This window comes from Dysidea avara, chromosome 3 (genome assembly GCF_963678975.1).
Source record: "Dysidea avara chromosome 3, odDysAvar1.4, whole genome shotgun sequence".
NCBI classification, from domain to species: domain Eukaryota; kingdom Metazoa; phylum Porifera; class Demospongiae; order Dictyoceratida; family Dysideidae; genus Dysidea; species Dysidea avara.
In genome coordinates this window covers 17,484,568-17,501,777 of record NC_089274.1, presented here as the reverse complement: position 1 = coordinate 17,501,777, position 17,210 = coordinate 17,484,568, and the positions used below count along the sequence as shown (strand labels likewise).

General features: G+C 36.7%; 1 protein-coding gene across 1 annotated transcript in view; it reads left to right on the top strand.

Moving 5' to 3' along the window:
• The window catches only part of LOC136249834 (phospholipid-transporting ATPase ABCA3-like), a 46,102-nt gene extending 28,907 nt beyond the window's left edge, over positions 1 to 17,195 (top strand). The window contains exons 24-44 of the mRNA XM_066041960.1: positions 1,744 to 1,911; positions 2,542 to 2,606; positions 9,598 to 10,369; positions 10,486 to 10,629; positions 10,765 to 10,881; positions 10,931 to 11,101; positions 11,148 to 11,258; positions 11,314 to 11,396; positions 11,843 to 11,911; positions 11,963 to 12,170; positions 13,374 to 13,457; positions 13,731 to 13,842; positions 15,561 to 15,664; positions 15,714 to 15,743; positions 15,797 to 15,954; positions 16,009 to 16,075; positions 16,130 to 16,233; positions 16,290 to 16,382; positions 16,435 to 16,687; positions 16,846 to 16,971; positions 17,024 to 17,195. Coding sequence (XP_065898032.1) covers positions 1,744 to 1,911; positions 2,542 to 2,606; positions 9,598 to 10,369; positions 10,486 to 10,629; positions 10,765 to 10,881; positions 10,931 to 11,101; positions 11,148 to 11,258; positions 11,314 to 11,396; positions 11,843 to 11,911; positions 11,963 to 12,170; positions 13,374 to 13,457; positions 13,731 to 13,842; positions 15,561 to 15,664; positions 15,714 to 15,743; positions 15,797 to 15,954; positions 16,009 to 16,075; positions 16,130 to 16,233; positions 16,290 to 16,382; positions 16,435 to 16,687; positions 16,846 to 16,971; positions 17,024 to 17,068 — 3,084 coding nt within the window. The 3' untranslated portion in view covers positions 17,069 to 17,195. The remainder of the gene's footprint in view (positions 1 to 1,743; positions 1,912 to 2,541; positions 2,607 to 9,597; positions 10,370 to 10,485; positions 10,630 to 10,764; positions 10,882 to 10,930; positions 11,102 to 11,147; positions 11,259 to 11,313; positions 11,397 to 11,842; positions 11,912 to 11,962; positions 12,171 to 13,373; positions 13,458 to 13,730; positions 13,843 to 15,560; positions 15,665 to 15,713; positions 15,744 to 15,796; positions 15,955 to 16,008; positions 16,076 to 16,129; positions 16,234 to 16,289; positions 16,383 to 16,434; positions 16,688 to 16,845; positions 16,972 to 17,023) is intronic.
• Positions 17,196 to 17,210: the final 15 nt, after the last annotated feature.

Genomic DNA, 17,210 nt, shown 5'->3' with positions numbered 1-17,210 from the left:
GCTTCATCTTTTCTTCTTCCTGTGGAAAAGAAAAAAAGACAGGTTAAAAAAGTCCCAAAGCCGGCCTATGGCCAGCTTTGGGGTATACAAATACAAAAAGAAGTGAAATCTAATCCAAACAGCCAAGCTGTAAAAAAGTGTGCGGCCCTCAAAAAGGCTATGGTGAAAAAGATGTGAAATCCAAGGTGGCGGCCAAGAAATGGCTGTGATGGTAGGTTAATGGTAAAAATTTTAATAACGACAATTCAGGTGAATTTTTGTGCCGCTTGGTCTTGGCAAAAAATTCACCTAAATTGCCATTATTAATATTTTTACCATTAACCTACCATCACAGCCATTCCTTGGCTGCCACCTTGGATTTCACATCTTTTTTCACCATAGCCTTTTTGAGGGCCGCACACTTTTTTTACAGCTTGGCTGTTTTGGATTAGATATATATATAAATGTACCACTCTGCATGGGTAGTTCAAAGGCACCACCAGTGCCATAATTTGTATATTGCACTGCTGCAGACCGCAGTGAGTGCATTATAACTTATAACGCACTGGTTGTGGTTTTGTAGACCACAACGAGTGCTTTATATATTATAATGCACCGACCGCAGTACAATATACAGATATTGCACTGGCTGCGGTTTTGTGCAGCATAGCACAAGTGCCGGTTGCGAAGACCACTACGAAACCTCACCTAATAGGTGGAAAGACACTTCACAGATCACTTGAATTCTTTTATAGCTTGATATGTAAAGGTCGATTGTGGGCAATAACGTCACCAATACGTATAATGTTTACAAGCAGCCAATAGCGATCGAAAAAGCCAACGCGGGTGGCCACAACTCTAGTCTACATATATATAAACGTACTTATACACCTTACTAGTCTGGTGCCATCTTAGCCCAGATTAAACTGTAGTCCACTTCAACAATGACTCAATATATTCTAAATAATACTAACCTTTACGTTCGATTGTGGTAACCAGTTTTGTCATGCCACCAGATTCAAGTTTAGCCAGTGTGAATAGTAAGAATTAGACTAGTATCGTTTAGTAGTTAGGTTTTGTTTACTTAAACCGTCTATTTAGCTGCTTTTTTCACTCGAGAGAATCACTATGGTGATTAGTCTGGTGCTTAGTCTATATGGCACGCTGGCATGCTGAGCACTACATGATGAGAGTCGAACAGCGAATGCAGGTTAGTGATATAACCCATAGCGTACTAGCTTTCAATATCTCAGGTGGCTGCATTACTGCAGGGGGAACGTCATCGCAACGTCTGGCTTGGTTACCCACAATTGGTGATAGAATCCTGGCTTTTATAAGTGTTACAGCTGTCTTGTGAGACTCTCCCCACCTATTAGGTGAGTGGTACATAACAGTTATACAACGTGCATTCGTGCTCTGCCTGTATAAACGCACTTGCCTTCGGGCTTGACGGCCCTCAGGCTCATGCATTTATATCAGGCAGAGCACTCGTGGCCGTTGTATAACTATATAATAAAGACTACCCCTACACTCAAAACACTCTAATTGAACAGTTATTTTTATTATTGAATAAACTAGTGTGTGTGGGTTGGATAACCAAGGGTCTGCTCTGACATCATGATAGGTGGACATGCAGCTATAGATTCAAGAGTTTAATGTTGGAGCCATTTTATATAGCAGTTCCATAATTTAAGCGTTAATACCAACATCTTTAATGGCAAATGCATTTGATACTACAGCAAGTTATAAAGTGTGTGTATATAGGATGCAGCTGATATACGACGTGCCATTCGAGCAACACGACTCATCAACATGACTGGCAATATACTAGACAGGATTGAGGAAGTTAGGGAAAGCAACAATATAATGGTGGAAGATTGCTGTAATTATACATACCAAATATTGGATACCTTCTGTGCTTCTCAAATTGCCGTACGTTTTATATGAGTGTATAAATATGTACTTTGTGATATTATGCTGTAGAGTCTGGTTGTTAAGCACACGTATGCATATTATTTATTAAGTGCATACTTGTTTTTTGTACTAATCATGACGGACACAAAGCTCCAACGTGAAGTGCAGCTATACAAGATGAGAAATGCTACAAGCTTGAAAGCTCATGTGATATATAAGATGATGTAGATCTATATGGTCAATAATAAGATGGATTTTGCTATGTGGACTGCAAATCACACCACTTGATCATGATGAAGTTTTCTTATTAGGCGCATGCGTATAACAAAAACATGTTAATAATAATTTTTCGGAAAGTTTTGTTTAGTGTATTCACCTAATAACCAGACTCTATGGTATAGTAGTAGCAAGTCAGAATATAAATGATTTAATTTGAGTATCTTTATGGCATAGTTACCTTGGAAACAGGCTGTGGTACAAACAGCAATTCTGTGATTGTGAGCTAAACTCTCAGTATTAAAATAAATTACATAAATGTTAGTATTATTAAACCACTCTGTTATAAAAATAATTTAATGTAAGTAAAGTATTTGGCATTAATAAGAGTAGAGTGCACCAGTTACAATTGTTTATTTTACATGCACATAGGATGATTTAATGAAAAACTGTAAGTCTGGTGACTTTGGCTATGCCAAGTGCGCTGAATGTTTAAGGTATGATTAACAGCTTGGCTATTGTGTGTTGTTTTATATAGTAGTTAAACAGAGCATCAAGGCAATACCAATCATAGGGTTTCAATGAAAATAGAATTTCTTACGTATACCAGTGCATTTAATTTAAAAAAAATGAAGTATATAGGGATCTAAGCATTATGTAAAAAGTAGTGAAACGAGAAATGATAGCTGTGTGGACTTGGCATGTCATAACAGTTATTTTGTTCAATAGTAGGTTTTACCACAGAGCTATGTTACTGATTTCTCTTGTTCCTCTATTATTATTTGGGTCCCTACTTCATTTTTTAATTTATACTTTTTAAATACACTATTTTGTTTAGTTTTTGTTATAGACAAGCTATGATGTAAACGTGTGTCTGTTATCGAACATGGCTGTTGAATTAGGGTAACTGCTTTATGAGTGGGCCTCAGCCAACTGGATTATACAGCATGGTCTTTCATGCTTTGTTTTTCAATGTGCTACACAGTAAGACGCATGTACAGTGGAACCTTTCTATATTATGGACATTTTGGGACCAAGAATGGCCACTTCTTGCTATAATATAGAGGTTTTCCTGTTACAGAGGTAAAATGTATTAACTAGATGTGTTGGGACCAAAGCTTTTGTCCTTATTATAGAGGTTTTGTTCTATTGTGTCCTTAATTTGGGGGTTATGTTAAGAGAGGTTCCACTGTATTTCAGTCACTATAAATGCAGCTAGATCATTAAGGGGTGTGTCCCTTGATCGTTATTGATCTAGCTAAATTGTAAAGGGATGTGTCACTCAGGTCCAGCTAGTTTGTACAAGGTCCTATCATGCAGGCACAGTGTCTACCAGTAATATATCTCTTAAAGCAGTAGATATGATGCCTTGATATGGTTTACTAGCATGAAGAAGATGATGACTACCCTGAAGGAAAGGGGGCAAGCACTTGTCAGAACCGCAAAAGGCATATGCCACTAATGACTTTATTATTGTGGCTTAACCTCCTCCCCGCCAAATTTGTAGAGGCCTCCAATCTACTGCTTCTAAACTGCTATAACTTACACACCACACCATATAATCCTATAAAACCAGTGTTGGGAGTAAAGCGTTACTTATGTAACGCGTTATGTAATATTATTACTTTTGTGGCAACTAAGTAATATAACGAAATACACTATAAAAACAGGTAATATAACTCAAGTTACTTTACTTACAAATGTAACGCATTACCTAAGTAATATAGTTACTGTAACGAGTCTAATATTATGTAATATTATTACTACAAGTGACAAAGTTACTAATCTTGTTAGTAATCCACTGAGTACTGCCTAGCCACAATGAAGTAATGAAGCCTACTGAATGAAGCTTATTCACCAGCTTCTTACTTATAACCAAGATTTGCACATTGCCCAACAACGAAATCATGTCACGTGATAAGGTGGTAGTTTCACACATGACAGCTTTAGGCTGTGGACACAAAGTAGTATAATATGTAGTATTATAGTTACTTTATTTTTTGGGTAATGTGTAACTGTAACTAAATAGTTCTGTAGCAAGTAATATGTAACTAGTTACTTTTAAAAAGTAACTGTCCTGACACTGTATAAAACTCTATATAAATTTACTCACTATAGATTCGATTATTGAGTTGTTGTTTACACAAGAGCAACCACAAAGCTATTATATAACTTTGAAGTGCAAAAATCGGCCTAGTGAAACCAAACGTAAAATTTCACTACTTTACAGGCTAGGACTATTTATAATAATACAATAAACATCACTAACCTGTTTACAGTTGATGCGATGATCACCAAATCTGGTTTTCCAGCATTTGCACAAGTGCACATACGCATACAGACACGAGGTCACTGTTTTGAGGCATAAAATAGTAGCAACACGCCACTCCAACCTATTATAACCCTTCTCCCTAACAAAGAATCATCTACAATGCTTGTTATCAACATTCCAAAAGTATGCGATTGCATCACCTAAATACACGATAGTGCAGGAGAGACCAGTTATCCCTGTTTCCGTGCACAAGAGACTGGTTATCTCTGTTACCATTCACTTAACGGCATGGCCGCTAGCTAGGGTTAGCATGCATCCAGTATGCCCAAATAGTTGACTTTAGGGCATGCATCTAGTAGTATGCCCCAAGTATTTGACTTTAGGGCATGCGACCAGTGGTTTGCCGCGAGTTTTGTACTTTAGGGCACACAAAAAGTAGTTATTAGTGTTAGGTTAGGGTTGGGTTCAGGTTTGGTTTCTTCTTCATGCACTCTTGTTATATACAGAAGTCACTTCAGTTGGACATTTATAAGGTAGAAACTAAGGAAGGTAAGTAGCTGCAGCACTGGTAGTACAGTGGTTACAAGTGTGAGTATGGATGCCTGGGCTCGAGCTTCAGCTGAGGCAACTTTTTTTTCTTAGGTTTTTGTCAAAGTTTTTTGACTGTTGGCATTATATAGCCTGCTAAAATTTTAATAACATTAACTCTCAGTTATGTATACCCCTACTGTAAGCATACTGTTTGTTTCAATGCCACAACATCCTATTTTACCGAAATTATCATAAAATACAATTTGCATTTGAAGTGAACAAATCATGGTACCAACTTTGTGGTGATCTGATCAAGACACACAGTAGTGTGTCATGCAGTCAAGAAAGTCAGCATGCCACACCATGAGTATATTTACCGGAAGAAAGAAAATGCAATTTCATGCATACATAGTTCCATGCTTCCTTCTCGAATTGGGATAATTTTTGTATTGCAAACACCCTGCACCTTCAGTACCCGACATATGGAAGATTGCCTATTAATACAATCGTGAAATACGAGTCCTCAAAATTTGGCATAATTTCTTAATTTTTTTTCTTATTTAGGGGGCTTGGGGTGCTTAGATCATTCTTTTTGCACAGTTTGCAAAAATCATTATGAAATCAAATGCACGGTTCAATTTTTGTGAACCTTGTTACACTTTAAGAATGTACTGTGGCAAAATCACGTGCCAAGTTTGATGAAAATAGTCATAGAACTATGAACGATTATTTGCATTTAAAAGGCTGATTTGTTGTCATGCCTACAAGGTAAACTGCTTGTGGGAATAACTATTATGAATATAGGTTAACCATCATAGCTAAAACCTTTATGGTTTAAAAGAAATCACATTGACAGCTATAGAGTAACCAAACAACTGCAAATTGTACAGTCGAGATACTCTAATAGAACAGTCACTGCAAGTAAAAAGGTGTATGAAAAAAGTCAAAAACTTACCAATATTTGAACCAGGGACATCCATACTGAACACCCCAATCCTTAACCACTGAGATGCTGCTGGTATAGTTGTTCGCTTCAGCTAGCAAAACTTGTAACAACAGGCTGGACAATAAGATGATTATAAGTAGCCATGATGCTAAATAAATATCTACAGTAGAAGGAAGAATGTGTAGGATTTGCTATATTAAAAGTTAAGCAACTTAACACGTTTTTCACAAAAACCGAAACACTCTAATAGAACATTCACTGCAAAACAAAATTCTAATAGATAGATAGTACAATCATGCATGCTGTACCTAGGACATTGCAAATAAAATACAAGCACTATAATACAACTTCATAAGTAATAGCCATGATCAAGCCAGCACAAAATGGCTTTTGTATGGGATTTGTAAGTATTTTCTCTGTCAGGGGTGTAGGGAGGGGGGGTTCCGGGGGGTTCAGGAACCCCCCTGTAAAATTTAGACTTCTGCAAGCAGGATCCTAACACACCATTTAGTGTGGCAGGACAAAATGAGTGAGCAATATAGTGTAATGGCACAGCACAACAATTGATAAAACTTACATTCATCTCTCAGGGAAGGATTTACAGAGGTAACATGAGCCCTCTTCAAAACTTGTTAAAAAGATCGATATACTCTAATAGAGCAGTCAGGTATATACTCTAATAGAGCAGTCAGGTATACTCTAATAGAACATGCATTTAAATATCCGTGTCCATATGAAGTTTTTCAGACATTCCAACATTAAATGCAAAACTTAGCATGACCTTATACTGCTATAGCTTTGGTGTGCAGTGTTTAAAGATATAGAGCTCCAGTAATTTATCACTTGTGTTATGCAAAATGAATTCATGCTATGCATATTTGTATAGTTATATTGTTTTGATTGTAAGTCATTCCATTTGTATCAGTGAATTCATGGCTCTTATACCACAGTGAGATAACTATCACTTACAGATTACTATGTGTCTCTATGTGTTATGCTGTCTGTTTCCACTAGGTGGCTTTATCTAGTACTACCTTCATCCCAGGGGCACTTAATGCATCATAATTAATGTACTTTTTGCATAAAATATAGCAATTTGCTGAGTTTTGATTTATTAAAATATTGAAAGTCTCTCAGCGGCTGGGGGCTATGCCCCCAGACCCCTGCTTCTAGTAACTCAATGCTGGTGCTGGAACCCCCCTTCAAAAAATCCTGGCTACGCCCCTGTCTGTACTAGTAGAGTGCTACTTTTTCTTATATCATCATTATTGTATCTGTATAAAATAATAAGAACAATGATTTGTGTAAAAACAAGCCTCAAAGCCAGTTTATGGTGCCATTTAAAATACAAAAACCATGTAAAACAGATGAGCTGTATGAAAAGGTTTCAGTCTTCAAAAGCCAGTGCAAGCATTATTAAAATGTATTATCATTAACATAATTACAGCAATTTCATGGCTGCCACCTTTGATTTCACAACTTTTTTCACCCTGGCTTGTAAAGGCTGCACCCTTTTTATACAGCTTTGCTGTTTTTTGCATGGATAGATCCGGTTGAAGCAATGTTAAATCGTGAAAAATCAAGCCTGTAGCCTCAGCCATTATCGAGTTATGCTTAACTGAAAGCATCAATCAGTCAGTTACTCAGTCAGTCAGTAGAAAATTCTGTTTTATTATTTTTTGTTTCATAGCAACTTAATTAAAAGTGTTTTGGGTTGATCTGAAGGCTTGTTTGAGATTAGTTTTACCTAACCTCATTGTTGTCAGGGAAAAGTGAGACTGGTTTTCGTTTTATTTAATTGTTATACCACAGCTGCAAGGGATTTTACTGATATATACATCCAAAGCCCGAGGGCTGTGGGTGTATATGTCAGCAAAATCCCAAGCAGCTGTGGTATAGCTGATATATATCACTTGGGGCGCACTCACCTAATAAGTGAAAGAACTAATGAGAACTCATCCCATTTGTTTTATACAGTAGCATCTGAAAATTGATCGTGGTTTTAAAAGCGTGGGCTAATAGCCATCAAAACGTTGTCTATACGTTAAAACGTCATTAATACGTTACTATGCTTCAACACGCTATGTTAGAAAACTTGCGATTGTGGGATTGAGTTTATATTGTTATCATTTTTGTACTAAGTTGAGCCAGCTAACTTTGCTATTGGGACAGTAAGTAAGTTATTATATTAAGTTAAGTACTTAGGACTGTAAGTTACTAACCTATTTCAGCGTAGCAGTAGTAGTTTTTCCGTTCTGTGGTTTGTTTAAAGGCTGATACGCGGTGGGTAGAAATACGCATCCACGATCGCCCAAACAACTATTTTGTGCCTTCATTATCCTTTACTAACAACCAACTAGTCCATCTGAGCGAACATACTCAGCTTAGCAACCACTACAAAATCGAGTCCCACAATGCAAAACTCTATGTCGCTCAATATAACGAGTCAAAGTGTATCGTTTCTTTGAACTGGCTGGGCATCAAAGTCATTGGCAAACCGCTTTCCCATGATATTGCCCGGGCAATATGCAAATTAAACACCAAGCGGCACCTTTGAATGCCCATGCTAAAGTGGTATATTCATGGATCAAGCCCACACCTTTGTGGTCCCTAATATACAGGACTATCATATTGTATGATACACAAATGATCCTCCCCTTACTATGTAGCCAGTGTTGGGCGTAACACGCTACTTTTGTAATGTGTTACATAATATTATTACTTAATGTAGTAACGAAGTAATATAACGCGCTACATTTCCAACGCTAGTAATATCTAATGGATAGTTACTTCACATAAGTAATGCGTCACTAAAGTAGCGCATAACTGCTCATTACTGTAATATTATTACCTAACAAAGTACTAACACGTTACTTAATCAGCACCTTGCTGTAATATTATTACTTAACGAAGTACTAACGTGTTACTTAACTAGTGCGTTACTGTAATATTATTACCTAACGAAGTACTAACGCATTATTTAACTAGTGTGTTACTGTAATATTATTACCTGACAAAGTATCTTTATATATTGTGTAATATAACATATTACCAGTTACTTTTAAACTGAAGTAGTATATAACTGTAACGCATTTCATCGCAGTGGCAGTAACAAGTAATAGAAAATATATTACTTTTTAAAAGTAGCGGACATCACTGTATGTAGCATCACCGTACTGTATGATATTTGATAATAGTTGTGTATGTATAACTGGGCACAATATTACGCTAAAAACATACATAAAACAGTAGTTTGCAACAGCTATAATAGAAGAACAGCATTACAACTTCACCAGCAAACTACCAGGCAGTACAATAATAACCTATTTATAGTCTTAGTTTGAGGTCATAAGGTTAATTGAAAGATTTTTCAGATATGTAAAGTTTACTGTTTTGTTCAACATTGTTTTTTCACTGTTCTACAACTTAAGTCAGCAGCACTGTTTATTATTTCAATTTCAACCTTTCCCCAGTGACTGTAAACAACAGACTTCTAATGCAGGTTCCTTGCCTGCAACAAATATACATACAACTGCAATACACTAACAGACAGGTATGTCCCATTCAGCAAATGAGAAGAAGTACAACAAATTACGTATGTATAATGCATGCAGAATAACTAGATTTTTCTTTTTAAAAGCCCCTAAGCTGGCTGTACTTACCCAATATCATAATAGCAAATGATACGGTCACTATCCTCATTGTATAAAAGTTACTAACAGTTGTTGTCTGCTTACAGTTGTAGTAAGCATGGTGAGAATCAGCGTCATCTTGCAACTTGCACATTTTCTGAAACCCGAGGAAACCGTGAACCTGATGGGGATGATCCATTTTGTCCTTACCCACCCACTGTTGCTATTGATGATGACACCACTAAGCCTTTAGATTATACCAGCTACTTTGTAGATGACCATTTGATTAGACTGGCTGATAGACGAATTGACACCACTGACTTTTTCAGACAATACATGGCAGGATTTGTGATCAGCAAACATGAGAATTCACTTTCTGTTTGCAGAACAGATGAAAGAGTTAATTTCACGATGGGTGCTGATGCAAATGATGTAATGTGTATGATGATTGGTGCTACTCCAATAGTAAACAGTAATCAAGCATTCACCAACACTACTTTTAGGCAGCAGTACACAAACATATCAAATTGTACAAAAGAAGGTAGTGGGCTGACGAGAATGATACATGGTATACCAATACTTACCCATGAAAGTACTGTTAACTGTGCATATCAGAATCTATCAATGAAATATGTATTCGAATCAGGCTCCAACAGATATCCTGAATGTAGCAACATTGGCTTTGACTCTCAGTCATTGATCTTCACAGTTGACAATAGTGCTACAGACGTTTCCACCATGGTTGATAGTAGCTTCAGAGTCAGTGGTTCTGCTCGTCAAGCAGCAGATGCACTTACTGATGGATTCTATGTTGGTAGAGTGTATGCTCCCATTAGTAATACACAAATAACCGGAGCAACCATCTATTATAACAATCAGGTATGTGGAATGTCAGTATATTGTAATATAATATTATATCGGTGAGTATATAAAAGTTGTATGATAAATAACATGTATATATTACAGTTTATTGTCATAATGAAACTGTTCTACAGCCATTCCACATGCCTGCTGCTGCATTGAATGCCTTCCATACTATCTACTTACGTCATGTAATGGAGTTGAGTGGAGTAGAAAATGCTGATCTTTACACACTGAAAGTTAATAATCACCCTTTGCCAAGAACTGCTGAGGGACAGGTATGAATTGTAGTCACTAGTACCAGCAGAACATTTAACGTCCCTAGCATATTGGAATACATGTTCCCATTTGTATATGACAATATTTAAATCCTGTGTGTATTTATAAGAAATACTTTATAAATTGTTTTCTAGGTTGATTCTGCGGAGAATAATTTCCTTGGGTTCTCGTTGTCCATCACAGTCATCTTTGGATTGTCCTTCCTGGCAGCTAGTTTCATTCTTTATCCTGTGGCTGAGAAGGCTTCAAAGGTATTGTACTACATATACACATAATAAGGTACTACTACCACCACCACAGGCTAAACACATTCAGTTTGTCAGTGGAGTACACATCACCAGTTTCTGGACATCTGCATATCTCTGGGATCTTATAAATTCTTTTATCCTTATCATAGCTGCTGTGATTTTGTTTGCTGCTTTTCCCAATGACTCATACAGGGAGAACATTGGAGCAGTGTTTCTGCTATTTGTAAGGCTATAGCTATCATTACATCAATATTTATTTTATCACACAGTTCCTCTTCTGCTGGTGCAGTATTCCGATTGTATACTGCCTCTCGTTTTTATTTTCCAATTCCCTCATTGCATTTGCTCTTACCATCTTAATGTTCTTTTTCTCAGCATTGGTGAGTATAATGTGTGTAGTGTATTGATTAAACTGGGGTGTAATCATACTGACAGTTCTGTCTGATTATTGTGTTTGTACTGGAGGATGACGCACAAGAAACTGCAAACTATGTATTTCTGGTTATACCAAGTTATTCGTAAGTGTGTACTAAGAAGATATGACCATGTACGTATAACTAACTACATACTCACTTGCTCACCTACTGTTAGTACTATGTTTGGAATTATCTCCCTATAGATTATTTATAGCTGTGCTACCCTATTATAGCAACATGCACAAAATATAGTGCAATGTGCAACCTTGCAATAAGTTATATTAACTAAAATAAAATGAAACAATCATGTTTTTTTATTACGAAGCTCCTTTACCAAAACAAAATTAAATCATTGCATGATTGGCTATACATTTTGATTATCACAACGGTCAGTGACATGTCATAATTTAAAAACTTAATCATTACAGTTTGTCACAGCCTGAAAACATTTTGACAATTTTCCACAAGATAAAGGAAAGTTTCACAAGAAAAAATACCTTTCATATTATTGTCAGAGAAGTTTCCCCTAATAGTAAATTTTGTTTTAGATTCTCACAAGGTCTTGGTACTCTACACACTAACCATGGCATCAGGGAAGCTTGTCGAGACTTCCCCCAGTAAGTATCTGTGACAGAAAAATGGAAATGTATTTAAACTGACATGAACAGGGTGTGTGAAGCTCAAGGTATAGATTATGTTGATGATACTTTGGATTTTAATTTCCCTGGAATTGGATTAAATCTTATTATAATGGCAGCAGAGGGATTTCTGTTTTTTGGATTAACCCTACTCTTAGAACAAGAGTTTTTTATTCATCAGATAACAGGATTGTTTAAGAAGAGAGAAATTGAACCAGTGGAAATAAGCTCCAAAGAAGTAAGTACTACTATAACGGAGCTACGTAAACCTTACATTAGTGTGTTCATATATACATGCATTTTCGTATATTGTCTGAGTTGGGGTTGTTACCTTTTTTAAAGTATCGGGACTTATAGAGTAGCGATCATGTGGCCAAGAATGTAAAGAGTGCACACATCAAATAAATAAATACTAGCCATTACTGTGAGTTGTATACGGTACCACTCAAGTGCAACGTCATCTTGCGAGAGTGTGAGCGATTAAGAAACTCGCTAATTAAAGGGCTTACACCTGTTTTGCTTGTGAGTATTCATTCCAAATGAAATGGGATGAATACTCACAAGTGAAACAGGTACCACGCCTTTTAATTAGTGAGTTTTTAATTGCTTACACTCTCGCGAGATGACGTTGCATTTGAGTAGTACATACTGTACATGTAGCAGTAATTTGCAATCCTCACCACAATTCATGTGATGTTTATCATTTTTAACACTTCAGCATGCACATATACAACAAGATTTCAACACACAACCAATACATGCTAAATCTCTCACCAAAATATGAGGCAAATCAGTACCAAGGAATGTGTTCTGTTGTGTACGCCCAGACAGTTTGTCAGTGTTTTTTCTTTCCTGAATCTAGATCAGGAAACCATACAATCATGCTTGCTATTTATCACCTCCTCTTGTTGGTATCAACATGCTAATATAAATTTTTGGATAATACTAGTGCCTGGAATTTTGGCAGATTTTCCATGAAGTTGGTGATCCACAGTCGTACCACAAAAAAATTATTTTTAGCGAAGCTACCTGCAATCCTTCAGTAATGGATTGGAAACCTCTTTAAATATCAATCAGTTATAATGTGAAAACCAAACATGCATGTAGATGTACTTTTCGAGATACCTGATATAGAGCAGTCACACATACAGCATAATACAAAGCTACAAAAGTTAGTTTCAAAATAGTAAAAATGCTACTTAAAATCTGGTTCTTCTGTTTATCTACAGAAAAATAAAAAAGATAGGTAAAAAAGCCCCAAAGGTTTTGGTGCTTGCATATACAATTACAAAAAGAAATGATGTCTAATCCAAAACAGCCAAGCTGTGAATCAAGAATGCAGCCTTCCAAAAATGAAAGATGTGATATCAAAGGTGGTGGCCAAGGAATTACTGCAATGATGTTGTATGTGTATGTATCATGATGATAATGTTGTTGTTAGGATTCTGATGTGGCAACAGAGAAAAACAGGCTCAGTAGTGGAGAATCAAGTGATGACATCATTCAGTTAATGAACATAAAGAAGGTGTGTAAAGTGCACAGCAGTATGCGATTTTTAGAAGGATTGGCCACAGTATAGTACATACATATACAATAACAATTGCTAAATTTTTGTGTTCACAGATTATTATTAAAGCCACAGTTTTCCTTGCAATGCATATGTCCATGAATTTACCCAGTTTACCAGCTTTCATGAAAAGCCACACTAACAATTTACGTATCTGCTTTTGGATTAGTTTTGGTTTCCTATTTGTTGGTTGCATAGATATTTGATGCATATGCACTCTTTTATGTGTAGAAATACAGAGGACATTTAGAAGGATACTCTTGGTTCCCATCTAAATATGCTGTAAGAGGACTCAGTCTTGGGATTCCTCGAGGAGAGTGTTTTGGACTACTGGGAGTGAATGGTCAGAATAAAAATTTTCCCGCTGTATAGCTATAATATATAAACTGTATACCATGCAAATATGTTTTCATCTGTTATTTGGTCTTGCATCACAATTGAAACCAGGGTCAGGATATCTGGGCCAATTGGATGTGTTTTGTCTGGTCAATCACCCAGACATTAGAGTCAGACTCCTTACATTGAATTGTGCATGTTGATTATTTTACTTAATGGTGACAATAAAAGCATAAATCCTTAGAGATGGATCATTGCTGGTGAGTATATAAGAAGAAGTAAGGAAGTAGACTGTGAGAGCAGCAAATCAAGTTGAGCAATTGCTCCATTAGATCATTGATTGTTAAATTAGAGTATTTTGATCATATGACACATACAAGTACAGAAGCCTATATCATAGAAAAGAGCTACAAGTTGTCTGATTTGAGCAATACCCAGCTTTTACATACAACTGTACTACTGATGACAAAAGCAAATCTGTGTTGCTGTTTGGCTTTTACATACAACTGTACTGATGACAAAAGTAAATCTGTGTTGCTGTTTGGCTAATACAAGTACAGCATAAGGAATAGTTTAGAAATTTAGAAATTTTATATTTGACTATATAGGGATCATAGAAACAGAAAGCAATGAAACAAGGGAGGTCATCTACACCTGCAGCTATACCAGTGGACATTTAATTCCTACTTCAGTTAACAATAGTAAAGCCATGGCTAAAGTAATGATTAAATGTCCACTACTATAGTAGCAGGTATATATGCCCTCCCTTGTTTCACTGTCTTTTATTTCTATGATCCCTACTCAAATGTAAAAAATTCTTATACTTGTTTATTATTATTTTCAATATAGAAATAAAAGTGGGACTGAATGTGCATCCTTATTGTCAATTGTTGAATAAATGTGTATTTGTTTTCAGGGATGTTCCAACAGTTGTACAGGGGTGAAAGCTAAGAACAGTATGAAAAGTACCTCTGAAATTAATCCAGTCACCTATGGAAATTGTGACTGAATGCATGCCCCAACTATATATTACTATAACACAAACTGGTGGCCATTCTGCTTCAATTTCAGCTATGTTCCATTCATTATATGGTCACTATATATGGAAATTAAGCACTGAAGCCAGATGCATGTTACCACAAATCAACACCAATGGAGAAAGAAATGTGGCACAAAGGAGGGCAAAGTTAAGTCCATGATGCATGCATTGGAGCTACTGCGGTTGGCGAAAAGACACATCTTGGGCCAACGTGGTTGTAGAAAGCAAGCTATGTAGTAGCCTTAACCGTAGTTGAGTTATGCTTGGCTGGAGGCATCAGTCATGCAGTTAGTCTCAGATAAATAAAATATTTAAAACTTGGGTTTGGGGTCGCTCTGAAGACATTTTTGACTTGGCTATGCTTAACAAATTCTACCAAGCTTTCATGAAGAAAATGTGAGGCTGGTTTTGGTTGTTTTGTGGGCAAAAAAGCCCTAACTTTTATGATTCCCACTATACAGTACTATTGCACAATATGATACAACCTGAATCTATGCGTTTACCTTTTCTCCAATTAACAACACCTGAAATATATATTAAAGCACTCTAATTAAACCAGGTCAGTGAGTTATCCAAGCATGTGCAGTAAAAGTTGCTGTTTACCCTACGCACAAATGGATCTTTGCATCTACACTTTCTGTGTTTTGTACATGCACTCCTCTCTGTTTTGTCCCTGACACATGTAGGTGCTGGCAAGACCACAACATTCAACATGTTAACAGGGGACACCAGACCATCCAGTGGTACGGCTCTTATCACTGGTCATGACATTACAACTGACATTAGGAAGGTTAGACTACCGTACTCACTAAAAGTATTTTTATTCACTCTTGTTTTAGGTTCAACAACGAATTGGATACTGTCCACAGGTAAAATTTATAGTATTATCTTTAAGTTATTAGGTGACTTTTTCTATGTGCAGTTTGATGCTCTGATAGATGACTTGACAGCATATGAGTTGTTGTGGTTGTATGCTCGTCTAAGGGGAATACCTGAAAAGAAAATCAAAGATGCTGTAGACACTGAAATTAAAAGACTTGATTTGTTGAAGCATGCTGATAGGTTATGTGGAACTTACAGGTGAGTGTTTATTTGTGCATGCATGTAAAGTACTCACAATCTGTTCATTTGCAGTGGTGGGAACAAGCGTAAACTAAGCACTGCTATTGCACTTGTGGGAAGTCCCATTATTGTATTCCTGGTAAGTTACTTACTATTGTTGGTAGTGTGGAACTAAAAACTTAACTATTACTAGGATGAGCCTACAACTGGTATGGACCCAGCTACCAGACGTCATTTATGGGATGCTCTTATCACAGTCATTAAGGCTGGCAAGTCTATTGTACTCACTTCCCACAGGTTAGTGATAAACAGTCTAAAGGTAGTTATCCTGATTGTGTGTTGTCCTACTGTAGTATGGAAGAGTGTGAGGCTTTGTGTACCAGACTAGCTATCATGGTAAATGGAGGATTCAAGTGTCTCGGTGGAATACAGCACCTCAAGACTAAGTCAGTATACTTCTCTTCCTTTATTTTGTTTCAACATGTGATCACTTAACAGATTTGGCAGAGGATTTACTCTTCATGTGAAGATTGGGTCACCAGAGGATTTTATTGGTTCAGTATCTCAGCATGTTTTGGCACGGGGTAGATCTTCTTTGCAACGACAGGGATCTAAGCGAACAACATCTGTGTCTTCACCTACGGAGAGTTTTGCTCCCTCCTTCTCCCCACTGGCAGTGTCAGCCACTCAAAACTTTCATAACTTCATCAAGGAGAACTTTGAAAGTTCTACGCTACTTGAAGAGCATCAGGTTGTATATCGTAGTAAACCATTCCTTGTAAATTTACTGACTGTTCTAATAGAGTATGTATTTAACACTCATCCCATACATTTAAATTGATTTGATTGAAATGTAATGTTGTTGTCTATGAAATGTTCAGTACTCCAAGTGATACAACTTTCTTGTAGGGAGCTATCTCTTACCAACTGGAAGGACATGATTTGACCTGGTCATATCTCTTCCGCAAGCTGGAGGAGAACAAGACTCGCCTGTTGATAGTGGACTACAGTGTTAGTCAGACCACCTTGGAACAAGTGAGATCTGATGAATAAAATACAACATCACTTCATGTTTTGTTTTGTACAGGTGTTCCTCAACTTTGCTAGGGATCAGTTGTTTGAAGAACAGTAGTTAGCAGACATTAACTTTGCTGCTTATGCATACACTTAGATGATACTATAAACTGACACATAGCTATATTATGTGTTGTGTAAAATGTGTTTGATTTATTGCAATAGACATATATTTATACAAATAACAGTCTTGAATTTGG